Below are 21,387 nucleotides of genomic sequence, written 5' to 3'. Positions count from 1 at the left end.
AAGGGTTACTTCTTTTAAACAACATCTTAAATCACATGTTAGCAGATATCAATACATTTACAGAAAACAAACAGCCCACCACTGGAGACAGCCTGCTTTCTGGGATGGACAGAGAAAGAGGCGGAGTTTTTAAAGCTGGTAATCCTTGAAAGACAAGTGTACAGTTCATTAACATTTTCCCCTGCTCTTACTCCCCCACCTCCCCACATTCTTGGTTCATCAAACACTGCTGCCCTAACACACGGGTACCTGTGAATACAATTCCTACTTCTAGATCAAAGACTAACGCAGCGAGGGAGAGAAAGACAGATGCGAATCACATGACAGAGTGTGCGCCTTGAAAGCGCTACCTCTTGCTGCTGCAAAAGGACATAAGGCGTCAATGCTCTATTAATACACTTACTGGCAGCTGTATCTCGGGGCTAACTGTATGCAATTTTACTGATGAAGCATGGACCCACCGTGTAAAAATCAAGATCAAGTTTTGACCAAGATCCGAGCCTTAGAGTAAAACGTAATTTCCCTTCTTCACTACTTAGGAAGCTTGTGACAAGAATTATATTTTTTACTTGGTTTGTTTTATAGCAGCTTAAGAAATAAATTTGCACAAGGACAGTCTTAAAAAAATATATATAAAACACTTAGAAGTATAAAAATGTTTTCACATGATTTACAGATTGCCAGTTACAAAAGGACAATCAGTTTCTTTTGTGCTCTGTTTTGCCCAGATTTGAACGAATGAGGATGTTTGTTTCAAAAGGATCTCCCCTTATGAGACCAAAATATTTTCTGCACTTTGTCATGGTCACAACTCTGTCACTGGTGCCTATTTACTCCTGCTACTGAGTCAGTGGTAAGAACAAAGCGTTCTGCTTTCTTACATCACAACAGTGAAGGGTTCCATCCCATTCCCAGTTAAAGTGCAGTCACAGACAGAAAAGTGACTATGCATTTAAAAAAAAAAAAAAAAAAAACAGAAAGAAGGCAATTTCCTATTGGACATATCTGCTTCCCTAGGTGTCTTTGTGGCAGTGTGCTGGCTTTACTGAAAAAAACAGTCCTGGCTCTTGTTAGGCTTGCAGAGCCAGTGCAGCCGTAAGAATGTGATTCAACGTGAGCTCATTGTCAACAACACGATCAGCTGAATGGATAATGATTCTTGTTATTACCGATGATGTTATAAGATGCAGCAAGGACATAGCCTGAGAGCCAGAGCCTTGGTGGAATTTGCCACAATGGTAATTAAGAAAATCATCTTTTGACCTCAAGCAGATCAGATTTGGTCAGAACATAAAGCACACACTTCCCTGTAATATTTTTAAGTTTACTTTTCTATTAATTGCTCTTTAAAACTAGGTTGTGTTAGAATCCAGAGGACAAGCAAGACTCTTTTGGGCCACTGCCCATTTTTCAAATAGTTAATAATAATACAAGATGTTGCACTGTACTTGAACCTGTTCTACAATAATTATATTTCAGTACTGGGGCAAAAGTATGATCATGACTAAATTCTGATGGGTGTGTGCATTTGGATGGAGTGATTGCTATTACTGAAAAGCAAGGTCTTCAACTGTATTGCAGAGAGGAGCTGTGAATAAGGTTGAAAGCGGTTCTCCGGAGAAATAAGTTGTAATTCATATGCAGCAGAAGCTTCTATAATCTGCTTCTCCTATCATCCTGTGTCGCTCTGTTGGCACTAATGGAAAATATGAATGCACATTTAAACTCACCTCTGGAAAGGAAATCCAAGATTCCACTGGCACAAGCAAAATCTTTTAGAAACAAACCTCTCCCTCTCTCACTATCTTAGGAATGAGCACTCAGCTCAATTTTGTTCAAGTCTGTTGAATTTTAGGACTCATGAAAATGAGAGACAGCATTAGAACGGTCTAAAACCAGGCGTAGCGAAGCCAGGTGTGCCAGCTTTTTCCTTACAGAACTGCTGCTGCATTCCCTGCCAATCCCATCCCCAACACACTTCAGTCTTTTCTATATATATTTTTGCATGTGTGAGAAAGACCACTACGATGTTAAGAGGAATTAGTCACTGTGAGGCTCTGATACCCCGTGCAAAACCTGCCTGCATGTGTATAAATGCAACATGAATTTATTAGCACAGTATCACTGGCCAATGTTAATCAGCCACTGGGCACTGGATCATACCAAAAAAGAACTCATCGGGTTTGTCTTCTACAAGAGGAATCTTTTCAGGCTTCACTGCCCATTCCCCACCCTGTTGAAGGATTTTAAGTGCTCTGGAGAAGTGAGGTGGCCTGACCAATTTTTGAAATATCTGTGGTGTGCTTGGCTACTCAGGAAGTTTTAACCATCTGCCCTAGCTGCTCAAGCCTATTTATGAGATTCTGCTGCACCCAGTCTCAAATAAAGCGACTTGAGTGAGTGGCCAGTCACCTCCCACAGAGAGTCCTGCAGTCTGACACACTGCCAAAGCTGGTGTAAGCCTGGCACCATGCTTCTTTTCATCCCTTCGTAAATCACCCTCTTTACAATGCACAAGAGGCCTGGCTCCCCACGGTCACAGTTATAAACTAGATGCACTTTTATGGAATGCTTAAGATTCCTCAGAAGGGTGAATGGCACCCAAGGTCCACAAGCAACAGTCACGATTATTTACCTGTGCTTTCCTCCTGATGCGTGGTAGGAGTTTTCCTTGGCCCACGTTGCTCACTGCTCTTTTCCCCGTTGCTTTCCTCCAGGTTTACAGCAGGTTCCTGGGTCTTCATCAGCTGACTCAGAAGAACAGCCAGCATGTTCTGCATATCTCCCTGAGTGCTAGCCGCTTCTGGGGTTGTCTGCTCCTCTGGCGGCTGGACCTCTGTGGTTGGCTCTTCTTCTATGGCTTCCTCCAGGGCCACTTTCTGAGAGTCCTGCTGCTGAGTTGTGACTTCTGTCAGAGCACTGATGGACTGGTTGAGAGCTTCCAGCTGCTGCTGCATCTCTGGGTTAGAATGTACGTTTAACAGCTGGGCCATCTGTGGGACACTGAGATCCGTCTGGCTCTGCAGCAAGTTCAGTAAAACAGCCAGTTCGCTTTGATTCAGCTGCTGCGTGATGTCTCCAAGGCCTGCAGAGAATACAAGAAGCGTCACAGAAAGCGGTTCAGGAGAGGCATAGCACATAAGTGCAGAACCATTCCTTTGGAAAAGCAGAGCAGAAAACCCACCCCCCAACCTTTCAAAAGCAAGGAGGGAGTTTTAGGAAAGGAATTCCATGTTAAAGTTTGCTCAAGTACCTCCTGACGATCTCCTCGGTTTGGGCACTTAGCGTTTGGCTGTTCTGGCTGATTTTTATCCCCCTTTGTGTGGTTAATATTTTACATTCACCTAGCACTTTCCAACCAGAATTCCCCAGAGTGCTTTGCAGACCAGAAGTGCTTCCTTCAGCCCTGAAAAGCAGGTCCTTGTGGGTTGGAATGCAGCAGCTGTTTAACAGCACACATGACAATCTGGGGCAGAAAGTGCAGCAGCGTAGGCATCCAATCAAAATGGGAGGGGAAATTGTACTGGGAAAAATGTAATTTCTCACGCTGGAATCTGGTCAGAGAGCATGTGGGACTGGGCCCTGTTAAGCATGTGTCAAAGTCTCATCTGAAATATGACACCACCAAGGGCACAGCCTCCCTTTGCACCAAGCTGGAGCACAGCATCTGACTCAGCGGCCGACTCAGAGGAAAGCGCCATTTGTTGCTGAATCACCAAGCTGTGAGTACACTGTCAGATAACCAGTAAGAAATTAGCCGGGGTATTTTATTTTATACTTTGTTCTTTTTTGCAAAACCGTCAGAAGCTTGAAAACAAGCTTCCGTTACTTGTCAGGCAAATAGCAAGCTGGGATTTCTGATTTTCCACGTCACTCGGCATGTTTTATTGTTCCCTCATTCACCCAACCCCATTCGTCTTCTTTCAGCCGCATGCTGCATCCCAACGCACAATCTCACTGGGGCATGGACTGTCTTCTTTGTCCTTTGTCTGTACAGCACCTAGAACAAAGGGGTCCTGACCTGACTGAGGTTCCTTGGTGCTTCCATAATACAGACAACAGATTTGTTTAGAAAACGTTGCATATGTCTATTTCCAGGAGTCAATATGGCTCCCTTGCGTTTACTTAATATTTAGACACCAGCATGAATAGATAGTGTAAGGTCCTGATCCTGCAAATGTTTACTACCAGGCATAATATTTACTACAATGATTAATGGGCAAAAATCCATTGATCCCAGCAGAGAATTTGGACTTTGCCTACAAGATATTCCCAGCTCCTCCTACTCTGAAAGTTAGTCATTATAATGCAACACACAATTAGGTCAAAAACAGTTACAGAATAGAATTCTTAGGTCATCCAGTCCATCCGCCTGCCAGTGCACGATTGTTTCCTTCAGTATATTCTCAGATACTTTGCTGGTCTTAAGTGACTCACAAGATTCTCTTTCATGTTTGTTGTCATATAGGAATACATGCAAAGGAGCAGAGGGTGTATAATTGTATGTACTAGGCGCTCATTTCCTCTCTATGTAAAGTATACTCCAGCTGATTATAAATTCCACCAGGAGCCTTCAGAGACCGGCTGGAAACATTTGCAACTGACAAAGTTCCCACTGGAATAGACACAGGAAACTGTTGTGACAACATCAAACTGACCTATTGCATCTCCAGCACCAGGCTCTATCTTGAGCTGGACAGGCTGTGGGTGTGCCGGGCTGCTGCTGTTCTTCACAGCGTCTGTGCTCGTTACAGAGGTAGTTTCTTTCCGAGAAACTTTAGACGACGGAGGCTCCTCCACTGTTATCCCACTTTGCCGCTGTCGTCGGCGTTTCTTGCTCCACAGCTCATGGCAATCCTGCCAGTGAGGGAGGCTGGAAGAGGACAAAACTTGATGAGAGAAGAAACATAGGAAAAGCGATGAGAAGTCCTGAGTTAAACCTTACATGGGCTGGGGAAGTTCTCAGTAACACAAAGGTTTCAGAGTAACAGCCGTGTTAGTCTGTATTCGCAAAAAGAAAAGGAGGACTTGTGGCACCTTAGAGACTAACCAATTTATTAGAGCATGAGCTTTCGTGAGACATTGTTCTGATGGCAGCAACATTACCAAACAAGGAGGGGTTTGTGTCCTACAGTGATGAAGGAGACATTACTGTGCTCACACCGCTTAAACTGTACAGGGATCTTAATTAAGTCAGGGCTAGATTAGCTTTGAGGCATGTAGCTCCTAGTTAGGACTCAATAAAAGGGTAACTGGGTGAAATTCTATGGCCTGGGACAGACAGAAGACTCAGATTAGATGATCTAATATAGGGGTTCTCAAACTTTATTGCACTGTGATCCCCTTCTGACAACAAAAATTACTACATGACCCCAGGAAGGGGGACTGAAGCCTACACCCACCCAAGCCCCACTGCCCCAAATGGGCGGGAGGGCGCGCATCAAAGCCAAAGCCAAAGCCTGGGCGGTGGGGCTTCCACTTCAACCCTGGGCAGTAGGGGGTCAGACTTTGGCCCCGTGTGGTGGCGTTCGGGCTTTGGCCCTGAGCCCCAGCAAGTCTAACGCCAGCCCTGATAACCCCATTAAAAAGGGGTTCATGACCCACAGTTTGAGAACCGCTGATCTAATGGTCCTGTAAGGATAAGGCCTTTTCCTGTAGCCATATTATAAGACCTAAGGTCTTTGTCTGCAGCCATATTAAGAGCAGCAGCCATTAGCTTAGAAGCAGGAAGTCATCCTCACATTCCATCTCAATTACATTAAAACAATGTCATCTCAGGCTGTTAGGAAGGAATCCTGTCCTAATGGCACCTACTATAACCAGATAAACGGATTTTAAGATGGTTAAAGAAAACTTAGTTTGACAGCATCCTGTCGGTCAAGAAATCGCTTATCAATAGTTGTGAAATCCTCATTTCTTTATTGTTTTGTCATTATGGTCCCCACTTCTCTATTGTTTGTCTGTATGATCTCTGTCTTGTTCATTGATTGTTTCTGTCTGTTACATAATTAATTTTACTAGGTGTAAATTAATTAAGGTGGCGGGATGATTAGGTTAGAGAATTTTGTTACAGTATGTTAGGTTTGGTTAGTAAAATTTTAGTAAAATGATTGGGCTAAGTTAAGGCACAGCTAAGCAGGACTCAAGTTTCACTATATAAACTGGGGTCCAAAAGAAAGTTCTTTGGGAACCAACTCCAGGACACAGCCCCAAGATCAGAGCTCAACACTCTGCCAACCACACCGTGCAGAAGCTGGAGTCCTCCAGATGACCTGATCCTGTCTAGCCATCAGGCAAAGTTAATCTGTCTTACTGGGAGTGATGAGCATTGTATGTGTAGCGTGTGCATTCTGTTTTGGTGATTGTTAACAAACAGAGGGTAAGTAGGATATTACTGTGTAAGGCTCTTTCACTGGTAAAAGATCCTGTAAACTCACAAAAGATTAAGCCCTGAGTCCACAAGGAATGAGTGTTTGCTCTGAGCCCAGAGCCCACGGAGGGTAAAGTTAGGTGCCTTTTGCCTGGAGCCCTAGGAACTGGGAAAGGGTGGTGGTGCCTACATTAACCGGGTTATGCCTCGAACCCTAGGAACTAGGTAGGAAGTGGGTTCTCTAGAGTGTGCAAGTGATAGATAATTTTGTGCGGGTAACAGTCCCTTTTGGCCTTAAAAAAAAAAAAATCGAAAACCTCAATCTAGTTCACAGGCCCAGGAAAAACCCAGACTCCCATTTCACTGCCTTGCATATGTCTGGATTCCTCATTTGGAGCGTTAAGAGAGTTCAGTGCCTCGCTGAGACCTTTCAAACAATCCAAGTATGTTTATAGTTTTGGGTTTTGCTTGGGAACAGCCAGCTGCTCCAGCAGATTTCTAAACCCAAACCCATCAGGGCCTGGCCATTCATGTGACGTGCTAAATTGCGAGACAAAGTGATGGTCTCATGACGGGGCTGCCCTTGGCAGCTCTAAAGGGGTCACAGGTATTTCAAAGCCCGTCATCCCTGCATACGGAGACACAAAGGAACAGGGTTTCACTATCAGTGTGCTCTGTGGGTGGAGCTGTGTGATGCTACTCAACAGCAAGCCTTCTAGCCAATTAATAAGCAGTATTAACGAACTCAAAAGGCCCAGCCAATCCTCCTTGGCAAAGAGGTTGGGGGTTTTTAATGATACTTTACCGTTCTATATCATCTTCCATCAGAGGATCTCAGAGCACTTTACAAGCATTACTAAAGTGAACTTCAGCCCCTGTGAGAGATAAGTGGTATCCCCATTTTACAGAGGGGAGAGGCAAAAGAGACACTAAGGTAAAGTGACTTGCCCACAGCCACACGGCTGGGGCAGAGCAGAGCAAAGAGCCTAGGAATCCTAGCTCAGGCCACCACTTTTGGCAAACTGCAGTGGGTGATGCCCATCAATACGTACTCTGGAGGAGCCATCTTGCCGAGGTCCACATCCTTAAGAAAATCGCTCTGCAAGGCCTGTTCTGCCGTGCAACGTTTGCTGGGGTCCAGCGTCAGCATGTGGTCCAGCAGATCAAGAGCAGCCGAAGGAACGCTGGGTGAAGATTATGGGGACCAGGTCAGAATTAAGAGGCTGTTCTAAAAGGAGAGGGCTCAGAAAATGGCTTGACCACTCCCCTTGAGACATGGGAAGACCCACTCAGTCCAAATTAATGTTGGAGTCGTACCGGCTCAAGCAAGGAACACACTCCAAAGTATCTGTGGCACAAAAAACAGACACTGGATTCATAATATTTTCAGTGTCACTTTAGCCATTAGTGACTTTAAATTCCTATTTGAAGCCACAAGGCAAATCACATGATTAAGGTCTTCCAGAGACCATGCACACCACTGTCCTTGGAGGCAGACAATTGCAGCTTTCTGGGATAGCTGGCCCCTTGGGCCTGGTTCTCATGAAGGGAGTCTTGACAGGCTGATGCTGTCCTGAAAGTTTCCTAGCCAGTGGATTTAAAGTGAGCGCTGCAAAGAGCTGTGGGTGGGGTTAGAAGGCAGCTCATTCTTGAGCAACAATCATGGGGTAGAAATTCAAAGAGGTGTTGATAGGCCACCTCCAGCTTTCCTGGGACAGGAAAGAGTCCCCCAGGAGGGCACAGTGAAATGGGAGAACTGTCCCTTCATCCCACCACCACCTGCCGTGCCACCTAAAGTAGAAGGCAGCCAGTGGACATTACAGTGCCATCACTAGCAAGCAGTTACAGAAGGTCACAAAGCCACAAAGACAGTCACTCATCTCCTCTCTTATCAAACTCACAAAGAGAACTCCTCCCGTAGGCGCCTTCGGTATTGCTTCTTCGGTTTCATAGTGTTGAAGTAGGGCAGCTTGATGACGTCTGGCCACACAGCTGGGCAGGGGCTCCCGCAGAGCCGGCTACAAGAGAACCGGGGAACAAGAACACAGTCAGCATGCGCAGCACAGACAGCAGGAGAAGAAGAAGAGCTGCCCAAGTGAAACAATTTCCTCTCTGAATCAGCTTAGCATACAGACAGCCCAGGTCTGAGGACACACTGAGGAGAATTAGACAAAAGCTCAGGTAAAAGCAGTATCAGAAAGACAGAGGCTTACCTTGGTTTTAAAACCATTTGACAGACAAGAGTTTTCAGTGCTGATCTCTATTTTTGCAGGAGTGATTTTTACACTCAAATACTTACACCCTCACTTCACTATTGGTGTAAATATGAATAGTCAGGCATCAACCTGGTTTGCAAGCACAAACACCTAGAGGCCTAACTACTTGTATCTGGAGTTACGGTCATTGCTGGTCTCACTTTGCAAACTGATTAGGGTTCGAGAACGGCTGTGACACCGAAGACTAAGTGCATGAGCAGGTTCCCCAGTACTACTACTCAGACATGCGTGCACAATGCTTTACCTGATTAATTCAAGCTGAGCCAGTTCCAGATTGGCTTGAAAAATAGGCTTCTTTGTAAACAGCTCCCCGAGGATACAACTGGAAGAGGAAAACCGACAGGTCATGACAGCAGACACTGGGGACGATCATTTGACTAGTGTTGCATTTCTGGCTATAAGCAGCTTTGCCTGAGGGTTCATTTGCATCCGAGCTCAAAACTTGGAGCTGACCAACTAACCTGCGTGCGAAGAGTCAGCCATCACATGCATTTAGGGAGCAACACTTGCCAGTGGCCCTGTTAAGATGTCACACCTGCGACATATTAACTCTTCTCAGGCAAAGGGAAATGTAAACAGGATCATGAAGGCTTAGCTAGGCTAGTCTATAAGAAATTGCCAGCAGTATTTCACCTGCCTTGAAAAAGATAAATTGAGTCTATTATACCTCCAGCTAGGAAAAAAATAGAGGAGGGAAGAGTTCAGTCTCCATTATCCATTCAATTCCCGGCCTCTGTGGTGAGCCTTCCGACAGGAGTACCAATTAGTGCCAAATATAGCAGTGGTCTGATGTGGGCACCTGGGCTAACAACTCTTTCTCTGTTGGACACTGAACAACAACTTGACTTCATAGTCACAGTTTTCAGAAGGGATCGGCACTCTCAGATTGGGGCCAAATTGTCAAGAGAGCTGAGTTCCCACTAAAAGGCCAACATAAGCAAGCAGATTTACAAAACAGAGCTCGGCCTGTCATGTGCTGAGCTCAGCTGAAAATTCATCCGAAAGCATCACAAAGAAAGCTGCTGGGTGCTGAGCCCTTTGGAAAATCTGGCCCCACCTGTGGATCCTGCATTCTTGAAACTCAAGTTCTGAGATTCTTTAAAAATCTTGCTAAATTCACAGGCATCAAATTGCTCTGGTGGCTATATAAGGCCACTGGAAAGCCCTGAGTTCTCCAATTTGTGATCTTGTATGGATATTGCTCTCTTCTGAGAAATCTAAACTTCCTTTAGCTTCTCTGTTTAAATAAAGTTTCCTTGATTCCGAAGAACCTCCATCATGTCATCAATTCATTGATGCACTGAGTCAGCAAGCTGCACAAAATGAACAAAGAGCACCTGAGAAATGAACTTCCCTTGCGCACCTTAATGGGGCATTAACTTCAAGGCTTACTAGTTAAAATTTAAATAGTAATGACATCTAAGCAAGTGGTTTAGAACTAAACACAACGATGCCTCAGTCCCTGTAAAAAGCTAACTAGGTAAATTTTATGCTACTGTTCTTCAATACTAATGTACACTGGCCTTCCGACACGCGTTCAAATATTCCACACTCGCTCTTAAGAGTCCTTAATAAATGTTTCAGTTACTTGGGTGGTAAGGCACCCTTATTTTGGATCCAGTTTAAAAATATTTTAGACTCCGCCTCAAGTTTTTTCATAAAGATATTTACAAAGCTAATACAAATTTCACTGGGTTAACGTCAACTGTTATAGCTAGAGAGAAAACTCTGCTAAAGAGGCCTTTTCTCTACTCCTGTCCCCACTACAGCTCAGTCAGGGATTCACAGACATGGCATGGTCACAGTTTGTAGCACAGAATCGACTTAACCATGTTCTGTAACCATGCTAAATCCTTGGACAGGGTCCAATAATCACCAAACCTGTCATCTAGGTTTTGACTGCAGCACCTTTGTTTACCCGGTGTAGCAGAAGAATGAAATTCCACCTAGATCTCTTTGACCCCATGGAGATTTTGCCAGTTTAGAAAAAAATAAAATAAAATCTTCGGACTTGTAAACTGAGCTAGTTTGACGTAGAAGTCAACGAGAGAGAATATACAAATTCTACAAAGGTCCTTTGTGCAGAATATTAACTGCATTGGATTTGGAATTTACCCAAAGTTTGCTAACTAAGCATGGCTGAAACTATACCAGGGATGAAGGAAGTGAAAAGAAAGAGGCATTACTTTAGTAGGTGGGCTACGTATAGTAATGGTAGTGGTCTTACATATGTCAAAAAAAGAAAGTCATTATAACCAGGAATTAAGCCCTTTACAGGGAAAGATACAGCTACGAATTTTTAGCAGACCATCCCCAAGTTTCCATTTAGACGAACCCTTGTGTTAAAAGTTTAATTAATGATAGTTCTGGAAAAGACACAAGGGTTTTCGGAACTTCTCAAATGTTGCAGAGACGCGATCAAGTGGAACCTACCTGTATGGTTACTATTGCACGACCAACAGATACAACACATTACACAAGGCTGTTCTGTCAGAACCTTTAGAACCACATTTGGACTCTTTCGGATTCTCACAGCTCAAACAAAATGCTACCGAATAAAACGAGGCACTTACCCACAGCTCCACACGTCTATGGCTGGTGTGTAACGCTCCTCGCCTAGCAGCAATTCTGGAGGTCGATACCATAATGTAATGACTTTATTGGTGTATGGACGGCTGGAAGGTAAGATGACAGACTTACATTTGTACAGTTCTTTTCACGTCAGTGGATCCCAAAATGCTTTAAGAACCATGGCCTTCGCTTTCAAACACAGGGGCCTAGAATTAGGCAGTTAAACAAGAGCAGCCTGGTTTTCAGAAGTGTGGGGGAGGGGGCACACAGTTCCTCTGTAAGTCAATGAGAGCTGTAGGTGGGCCACATGTCTGAAAATCAGGCCACTTCTTTAAGTGGCTAGCCTCAGAAATCCTTGCCGATACACCCACATACACAAATCACCTAACCCAGCACTGAAGTGCAGCTAACTCTAAACTGGAAGGTAGCTGAGGTTTAACAGCAACCCTGCTGAAAAGTTAAAGTAGGAAGTGAAAAATAATGGTACAAAAATTTGAAGAGCAGACTCATGGCAGTCAAGGAAGTGAAACTTCTGCACAGTCAGCTGGGTTTGTCTAAAGAAAGGCTATTAGACAGCTGGCATAGTATTACACATTTACTCTATAAAGGGGCTGCCGGCTAGCTTCCCAGGCTGACCGAGTACTGGGGCATCAGGAGACTCAGTGGTTCAATTCACATATGTTAGCAAATTCCCCCTTTGAGTGACTTACCTCTCTTCAGAGCTGTACAGTCGAGCAAGTCCAAAATCTGCAAGTTTGATCTGCCCACTGAAAAACACAAGCACAACTATGGGCATGAGTTACAGATGGGATCACTTGCTGAAATAGAAAGAAAGGTAACAGAAAGGACCAAGGACAACTGGTGTTTGGCAACTGCTCATGTTGGATATGCCTGTCTGATTTTTAACAGATCCTATGCTCTATGGAAGGATAGACATACAAGCATTCAATTTCACGACCATCACAAATGGGCATGTGGCTGCAGTGACTTGCAGTGTTACGATCAGATTCTATCAGTTTTAATTTGCCCTCACTGGCGTTCAGATGGCGACCTGAAGAATCCTAGAAAACTGTCTCCAATTTGTAACCTATCCCACTGCATCCAGCGACTTTAGCAGAAGACTACATAGGAAGTCATTCTGACACCTCTATGCCACTCCTAAAACTGGTCTCCAGGTGGTCAACAGTGAGGGACATCGGAGCTCACATCCAATACACTGCCACCACCACAATCCCAGCCTCTAAACAGCTAAGGAATTAAACTCTGACAGTGCAGAGCATGGGTGGCGTCTGCAGGCGATGGGAAGTGGGGAGGAACAGTCAGAAAAATCCAGAGACATTGAGAGAGAGGAAGACTCCTTTCCCACATTATTTATGCCAACAAAGGACTCAGTGGAGATGGTGCTGGAATAAACCCATTATATTCTCCCCCAGGGACTTTGAGACTTGAACCTAGCAGCAATAGCTGCAGGAATACTCCTTTGGGCTCTTTCACTGAACAAACACCTTATTTATTACAACTCAGCCTTCCCACAATGTTCTTTATGACATTTTGTTGCAGATGGTTTTCAGTAGCAAGGTTTAACCTTGTGATGCACCCGGAATGATCCATTCCAGGATGCCATTTCCTATTCAAAAGGCATATATGTTTCCTTTAACATAACCAAACAAGTCCCCTAAATACTAGTATTAAATAAGCAACATTTTTGTTGAAATGCTGTGGAGTCAGAAACTGCACCCAGACACGGTTTGCCATCCTTAAGAGACTGAGATAAGGAGCAGTAAGTTTGCCAGCAAAAGGTCTCTTCTGCAGAGGTTGCCGCCAACAGGAAGTTAAGCAGAAGGTTATTAGGTTCATTCACCTTTGGTTAAAGAAAACTCCTATTACAGATAGGATATTACCTATTGCTTAATTAGAATATCTATCACTTCTGATGGAAACACACAGGAGACAGGACCACTACAGCAGATAAGATCCTTGTATTCTTTCCCATAATCTAAATGAATCAGTGAGCTATCATCTCACAGCTCAAATTAGCCAGTTTGATGAAATCATCATCTACCCTATCCAGTACCAAGTTACCTGTTGTTTAATAAGATGTTGGAACATTTAATGTCTCGATGAAGGAAGTTCTTTTTGTGACAATAATCCAGCCCCTCCATCAACTGTTTCATGAAAGACTTGATATGGTCCTCTGAGAAATGCACCAGGCCGGATTCTAGCAGCCCCATGAGGTCATGGTCCATGTATTCAAACACAAGGTAAAAGGCACCTGCCACAGAAACAAAGTTTAAGACAGGGGGTGAAAAGTAGAGTCAAAAGTTTCAATGTTTTTGGTTATGTAGAGGAATTGCTTCAAGATAAAGGCCAAGATTTAGAAAAAGGTGACTTGTGATTTTATATGCTCAGCTGCATACTTCTGAGGCAGGGGGTGAGGAGGGGAGGGGGTCTGATCTCCAGAGGGCAGGAGCTCAGCACTTTTCTTTTCATGGAAAGCGACAAAAGGCCAGAGTGGAAGCATTACCATAAGCTACCTATGGCATCAAGGACTTGAATCTGCTGGAAAAAGGGACTCTCCAAGTGCAACCTAAAAGGGCTGTGTTTTTAAAAGCACCATCAAACTTAGAAGTGAGACAGGATGGGAAACCTTCCATACCATTAACTGGCTCTTGAGACAGGCAACGTTATCCAGCATAATAAAGGGACTGCCCAGTGCTGGGGGAAAAATGCTACAGCTAAACCAGCAAAGGCAAACTCAGTTTTAAAGACTGATCATTCACAAACCTCCCAGGACAGAAACAAGTATACTTTACCCTTGGGACGCACTAAGTGTGCATCGGCTCTGTAAAGTGACAGGACTCTAAGATTGGTACCGTGGCATTCCACATTCATTGCCTCCCAATCACATTCATCTCAAGCATGCTTAGTTTACAAGAACAAATATATTTCTTCTAACAGACAGTTCTGCAAAGTCAACCTGGACCCTTGTACAGCACCACCATTATTAAAGGATCTGCAGCCCATTTTTACACCTATGAAAATCCACAGTCTTCAATAGGAACAGGGTTGCTCAGGTGTAACTGATTAAGATTTAAGCAACAATTCTGTTGTTGATGCACAAAGGACAGACTTCAGCTCACTCTCAGCTCACAAACTCCCCCCACACCTCCCATTTTAGACAGTCTGATACCCTGCAGAGCCAATGCAGCCAAGGGAGAAGACGCTGGAGTCTTCTCTTTAGAGCATCAGAGTAATTCATTATGTTGATACCAGTTTCCAAATGGCGTAACTATTGATCTCGGCCTCTAGCAGCTCATGAGCTAATGCTGCTATAAGACTGCCGCAAAGCTGGATACTTGGACTAGTATGAATGCTTGGAGTCTTGGGAACACTTCCAAGTAATGATTCTGTACCAGTGATCAGAAAACGCATGTTCTGTTGCAGGCAACCCACAAAAAGGATAATATCTGGTACCGAAGCAAAATCAGTAGCAGGCTGTGGAGATTTTGTTGCTGTGATCTGCAGTCATAAAATACATGTAGATTTTTTTTTTTTTTTAATCCAGATGCAGACACATAGCAACAGGCAATTCTAGAGTTTTCTCTAGCAAGAAACCCTATAATAAATCAGAACTGTATCAGATTTCTAGACCCACCCTTACACCAGGATAGTAAACAAGGTGCTGGAGACATTTCTGTTAGTTCAACCACACTATGCAGCTAGCAATACCTTTGTCCTTTTTGAAGTCCAGTGCATCTTGTTTGTCTGTAACAATTTCCTTCATGTTAACAACGCTGCGATGGATCAACTGCCGAAGGATTTTAATCTCGCGGATGGCCGTTATGGGGAAGCCTTCCTTCTCATTGTCCAATCGCACTTTCTTTAAAGCCACCAGTTCACCTGTCAAAACAAGTCAGTGTCAAAGTGTTTGTGGATAGATACTCCAAATGATAAACTCTTGATGCTGTCCCGCCTCTGGCCTGCCCAGGCCTTTGAGTTTGGTCTTTTTATGATTAGTTTTCATTAAGAAAACTGCTCATTCAGTCTTTAATTATGTTCTTAGCAAAGACCTTTCCAGGTTCCAGTTACATTGGTAATAGAAGAACATTGCAATCTGAAGACAGTTAGGGATGGGCAACTTTAAGGTAGTAGATGGCCACAAAAGCCACTAAAACCCTTTGGGCTGGGGCATATGTATGTTGGGTCCTGCCCCCAGAGGGTGTGACACAGTGTATGTGTGTCGGGTCCTGGCCTCCAGGGTGGGAGATGAAGAGTGAGTCCACCTGACAGCGACGGCTATTGTCCCAGAAGGTTAGGCCCAGCTACCTGATCCGGCCCACTGGTTCTCACCATGTGATGCCTTGCCCCACATGCTGCTAGATGCCTGCCCTAAGCTGGGCTGTGGCGGGCCAAATAAGATGATCTGGTGGGCCTGCTGCTGCCCATCCCTGCACGAAGACATTTTCCAAAAAAGTTACATGGCTCAATCTGAACTCTATCTTAAAGTATTTTTTTGCTTGCGAATACTATTTCACTAGTTCAACACAAAAGAGCTACTCAGTGAAGTGGTGGTTAGAACCAGACAGAGGGTATCAGAATTCCTGGTTTCTATTCCCAGCTCTGCAAACGGCTAACTATGTTACTTTCCCAAAGTCAGTTCAAACCATGTGGCGTGGTTTCTCAATCTGAAAAATGAGGACGCCACCTTCTTCACACAGGAATAGGGCTTGTGAGATTCAGTGTTTGTAAAGCATTTTGAGATCCTGAGATGAAAGACATCCTAGAAATGCAAGGTACATGACAATAGAGCTTCACTAATTTGCACTGACTGGGAGACAACACAAATTAGCAAGTGGACAGCACACTAAAGAGCAAGGATCCCACCATCGCAGAACGTGGTTTGTTCATTTAATCTGGAATTGATTTGTTATACTTTGTAATTCACTGGAAAACGCACTGTAGGACATTGGGTGAAACACTTCGTATTAAGCAAACTCACTATCTACAATGCTGTCTCATCTACTAAAACTTTGCTAAGTGGGGAGAGAACACCATCTATGTGCAAACTATAAAGTGCAGGATTAGCAAACTCTCCCATAGTATACCCACACAAAACCAGAAACATTGAGAGCAATAGATGCTACAATACTAAGCAGAGAAAGGTGAGTTAAGAACAGGATCACAGTTTTGTTTAACTTATTTGCTTTGGTCACTCTACGTTAGAGTCTTTGTTGTGCCAATGATCTCATCTGTGGCTTGAGAGACAGCAGCCATGAAAACAAATTTGTGGGTTTACAGGATGGAGTAACATTGTGGATGCACATGGGGAGATTTTCACAGGAACAAAAGAACAGTTAGGTGCCAACTTCCAAAGAAGGCCAATGGGGTTTGGGAAGCCTTGCTCCCTGAGAGTCCTCTGAAAGTCCACATTCCAAAGTCCATTACTGGTCATGGTGGTATTCCCCATTGAGTAGTAACAGCACTAAAACTGGAATGAGCTTTTAAGCAGGCTCACTGTGATAGCACCAAAAATAATTAAAAAGACATCCAAGAATCACTTAGGGAAATTCTTTCAATATTGCCTTATTCAGACTAAGGCTATATCTAACCTTTACCTGTATCCTTGTCCTTGGCTTTGTACACTTGCCCATATGTTCCCTCTCCAATAATCCCAATGATATCAAATTTATCCACGCAGCGCTTCCCCCAGTCGCTTTCTGTCTGTCTCCTCTCACCATAACGAGGACAACAGATTCTGAAAAAGGGAAGATTAGTTTTAAAATCCCGAACAATAGGACTTGATCATAACTGCTTTAAATGGAAGTGAATTTTTTAAATTTAAATCCTAAAAATTAATAGACTGGAGAGCAATTTGGTCATCTTACCTATCCAACTTGTAACACAGGATTGTTCCTCAGACTACAGTATACCTTAAATCTAGATAGTAATTACCAACAAGCAAAGGGATACCATCACTTCCTTGGGGGGGACTGTTCTGTAATCTAACAGATTGCAGAGTTAGGAATTTTATACGGTGTGCTAGATCAGTGTTTCTCAACCTTTTTGATACCAGGGACTGGCTTGCTGCGTCAGGGAGATTTCAGGGACTGGCGCCAGGCCAAAGACCGGTTATTGAGAAACATTGCGCTAGATGGAGGTGCATTTTCTTTACTCAATACAGCAGGCATCACTAGACAAACATTTATATCAACCCATCCCACACAACAATATTAAATATCATACTAAGAACAGGAAAAAACATAATAAGAACAGGAAAAAAATTAACTATCCAAGCAACAAATGCCATCTTTAATTTAAAATGGCAACTACTGTACTCATTGTTTCAACCTGCTCTAAAATGAGGCCTGTAACAGGCTATTTCCATGGTCGCTTTCATGACTAACTCTCATTAAGTGCTATTTTGTAAATTTTTACTCCAATAGTCTTTAGTGAATTACACTATATAGTCCTATACCTCCTACAGGCAGAGTAGCCAAATGGGACTTTTTTCTATGCCCATCATCCGGCAGTGTTATGCTATATCAGGTCCCTACACTTAAAGAACAGACCTAACAATTGTACAAGACCAAAGAGCATAATTTGAACTCCATCCAATGTCATCCCTTATTTCTCCACATACAATGATCTAAAATAGGGATCAAGGGTTATGATGTATCAAAACACACTACTAAAAGGTTCTCAGTATGTCTCACCATTCTTCAGTTAGCCTGTACCTCAAATAAATGGATTTGCCCTGTCTTATGAACAGAGAATGATACACAGGATTCTGCTAAAGATCTTGTTACATTGCTCTTAATGTGAGTGGGGTTTGGACAGAAGCCAATTGGTATTCTTTACTGTAACATAATTCTTTCATAATTTTAGATTTGTTAAGTATTTGGAAATGAACATAGGACATTTGATTATTATTTAGGACACAATGTAGCAAATATGCCTTGGGAAAGGAAAGAAAATATAGAAGACGCTCCTAATTGTACAAAAGAGTTTATACTCTTGACGAATGCATAGTTCTCATTAGCGTTAAAGAAAGTCAAGTATGCCCACCGAGTGGAGAATAGATCACCAATACTTCACCAATGTCATGAGTGAAGGTATGTAGCCCCTTTTCCTGAACAACTGCTTCCTAGAAACACTGAAGATTCTACATCAGGTTGTTTGCCAGCCAGGTTTCTTTGGCTTCAGAAGGACAGGTCCTTTCCCAATTCAGCCACAATACTGTTTTCAAGGCAATTGTTAAATGAAAGTTTATGGGAATTTTCAAGGTGGACTAGGCTTATGGTGTACATGAAACACTCCAGTAATTCACACCATAGGAAGGATCATGTAATAGATTATAGAACAATGGGACCTGTCAGAACCTTGACAAAATAAAGTCTGAATTACAGGCAGGCATTGTGATGCAAATATGCTACATTTCACCTGCTCTTCCCCCCCCCCCCCCCCCCCAATCTGTAGCCCTTCTAGTTTGTTAATATTCAAATGGATGGAGAAAGGACCCCATTCTCCTGCATGGACAAACACCCGTGTTTAGACTGACAGACAGAGCCTTAAACCTGTCAAATGTGAACTAGAAACCCAAAGGAGTCAATGCAGCGAATAAAAGAAAGCCAGCACAACAGGGGTTTAGTTTCTTTCGAACGTTTTGGGTTTTTTTTAGAACCACAGTATCATGATTCAAGCCTGTCTCAGGTCAAATGATTTCCAGAAAAAATTATGGGTTGTCCAGAAGAGAGGTAAGTTGGGCTGTAAAACAGAACATGCCCCTTGAAGAAACATAAAACTGAGATCCTGAATATGTGTAGTCATTAAAAATCCGCTAGTACTTTTTGCACAGCTGGTAGCATTAACAGCAGTGTCCTGACTAGACTCCAACTGGGCATTTGCATTGTGCCTACTTACACTTCTCTCTTCAGATTCATCAAATACATTAGGAATTTTTTTTTCAACATGAAGTGACTTGCTAGGTTGCTGAGAACTGCTAAAACAGTTGCAGATTTAACCTCAGAGGTAGGTGCATTTTCATGATAGGGAAAACAGTTTCAATGTCCAATTTATAGCCACATTCTAAAACACTTTGGGATCTTTCTCGATGAAAGGTGCTATATAAACACAAGATCACCACCGTAAGAAGACACCGTTTAGAGATGCTAACATGCAGTCTGTGCAAACACTTACTTTGGTCTCTTTTTGAATGGTTGCTGAGGTGGTGTGACTGCCTTTGGTTCTGGAGACTCCGGGGGAGATGGATCCCCTCCAGGAAGCTCTGGAGGGAGCGGGAGGTCCATGAGCAAGTGTCGTGGTCTCTGCTCTCTCTCTTTCTTCACAAGTTTTGGAGGAAGAATCTCCTTTGGACTAAATCCCAGAAAGTTACAGCAAGTTAATACAATATGGTCAAACTTAAGATGCCACTTCAAATAAAGAGGATCACAGGCCAAAAGTTTCAGACTTGAGTGCCTGAAGTTAGGGGGCCAAGTATGGATTTAGGAGCCTAGCTCTAGACACTCAGGGTTAAAATTAAGCATCTTTCTTGTTTCAAAGCCAAAGTCAACATAGAAAAATACTAAATTAAAAACACAGTCCAGCCTCAAAAGACCACATAACTCTTTGCAACTAAAAGTCTCCCATGACAGTGGAATAAAAATTCTTAACATTATATAAACGCAACAACAAATTTGGGATATAACCTGTTATCTATTTATTGAGCCCTACTTCCCATCTCCTGTCTACTCATTAAAACAGATTTAAAGGCATGTTCTGATCCTTAAGCCCATTAATGGCCATTGCAAATCTATAACATGGAAGCAAAACTAACCATCTCTCCACTATATTGCTTTTAACTCAAGGACCTAACGCAAGGACAGAAATGGGGCAACAATAACTTCTGCATATTGCAGGTAGATCACCAGCTCATTTCTTCTTTTATTATGGTACCAATGGTAATGTAGTGTTATCTTTAACTAGTGGGAGACTGAAATGCAGAATCTAGTTTATCGGGGGGACACGGAAGGAGTATCAGGGAGAATTCCTGGATTTGAATAAATTGGAATTACAATCCAAGTTGAATGGCAGTAGGCAAGTCACATTATTCATAATACTTACCCTGTACAAGACTCCACCCTCCCCAGGAAAGGGAAAAGCTGTCTATTGAGAAATAGACAAGCAGCCTTTCTTGGATCATTCTTAGGGCAACCTGCTTGGGGAGGTTGATGCATGTCAGCATCAGCAGGTCTAAAATTCTGCTCGTCAGCACAAAGAAGCCAATGCAACTGAACTGATGGGAATAGAAAATTAGGAAAGTTACCTTACTCACTAGCCACTTCCCAACCTAGCTGAAACCTGTGATGAAACACAATGTATTCCACAAATGAATACAGAAGCAAGACATGGAAGGAGGTTTTGATTGAAGTACAGTACTTTCCCCTTTGGAATAACTGAGTTCTGATACTCTTTAAAGGAACAGACCAAAAAAAATTGTCTTTTTACTTCTACTGAGGTCAGCACATAGGTTTAGTGAACTAATTAGAAAAGCCCTGCTACTCCAAGTACTAGAGGAAAACTGTCACTGATATGTATCACTATGGCTGTTATAAGCCATGAAAGTAACAACAGACACAAGAGAAAGATCTATGGGCCTGCTCTTGCCCCTGTTTAAAAGTCACCCGAAGTACTGCAGTTAACTTAGAAGAGCAGGATTGCCCCGTATTGGTCAGTCTTAATGAAAGCAAAGAACCTCAGCGTTAAGGCTGACAAGAGGAGCCCTCAAAATGGGATTCAGATATGGGATCGAGCCGGCAGGCTAAAAATAGCAGTCTAAACAGGGGTGGCCCAGGCGGCAGCTCGGATTAGCCGCTCGAGTACAAACGTTCCTGGGGGCGCGGGCAGGTTTGTACTTGGGCAGCCAGCACAAGCTGCTGCCTGTGCTACCACTGGCTGCCCTGCTATTTTCGGCGCACTAGCTCAAGCATGTTCCCAGCTGCAGTGTAGACATACCTAAATGTCGGACGAAGGCACCTAACTCAAGTGCCACGTCTGAAAATCAGTTCTTGTGGTAGAGCCTGATAGACGTGGTCAAATTATCTCGCCAGCTTCATAGGTTATAAACAAGCTATTTGAAGAATATTTAAAAGTTATTTATTCGGATTCAGCGCC

At 43.3% G+C, this 21,387-nt stretch overlaps 1 protein-coding gene across 6 annotated transcripts in view; it reads right to left on the bottom strand.

The window, feature by feature from the left end:
- Nucleotides 1–21,387, bottom strand: part of CDK12 (cyclin dependent kinase 12) — a 72,613-nt gene that overhangs the window by 38,941 nt on the left and 12,285 nt on the right. For 5 of the 6 annotated variants that reach the window (XR_012156417.1, XM_073326205.1, XM_073326201.1 and 2 more), the window contains 11 exons: nt 19,414–19,590; nt 16,833–16,972; nt 14,947–15,117; nt 13,300–13,489; nt 11,928–11,984; nt 11,220–11,321; nt 8,891–8,968; nt 8,272–8,388; nt 7,423–7,554; nt 4,659–4,873; nt 2,636–3,085 (listed from right to left, as the gene is read on the bottom strand). Coding sequence is in view for 5 of the 6 variants with exons in the window: in XM_073326205.1 (XP_073182306.1) it covers nt 2,636–3,085; nt 4,659–4,873; nt 7,423–7,554; nt 8,272–8,388; nt 8,891–8,968; nt 11,220–11,321; nt 11,928–11,984; nt 13,300–13,489; nt 14,947–15,117; nt 16,833–16,972; nt 19,414–19,590 (1,829 nt within the window). In the remaining variant the exon portion in view is untranslated. Of the gene's footprint in view, nt 1–8; nt 1,697–2,635; nt 3,086–4,658; nt 4,874–7,422; nt 7,555–8,271; nt 8,389–8,890; nt 8,969–11,219; nt 11,322–11,927; nt 11,985–13,299; nt 13,490–14,946; nt 15,118–16,832; nt 16,973–19,413; nt 19,591–21,387 lie in introns of those variants that run through there. The other variant, XM_073326204.1, reaches the window with a different exon arrangement.

Source organism: Lepidochelys kempii, chromosome 27 (genome assembly GCF_965140265.1).
Source record: "Lepidochelys kempii isolate rLepKem1 chromosome 27, rLepKem1.hap2, whole genome shotgun sequence".
Taxonomy (NCBI): Eukaryota; Metazoa; Chordata; order Testudines; family Cheloniidae; genus Lepidochelys; species Lepidochelys kempii.
The sequence above is the reverse complement of the archived record's forward strand: the minus strand, read 5'-3'. Positions and strand labels throughout refer to the sequence as shown.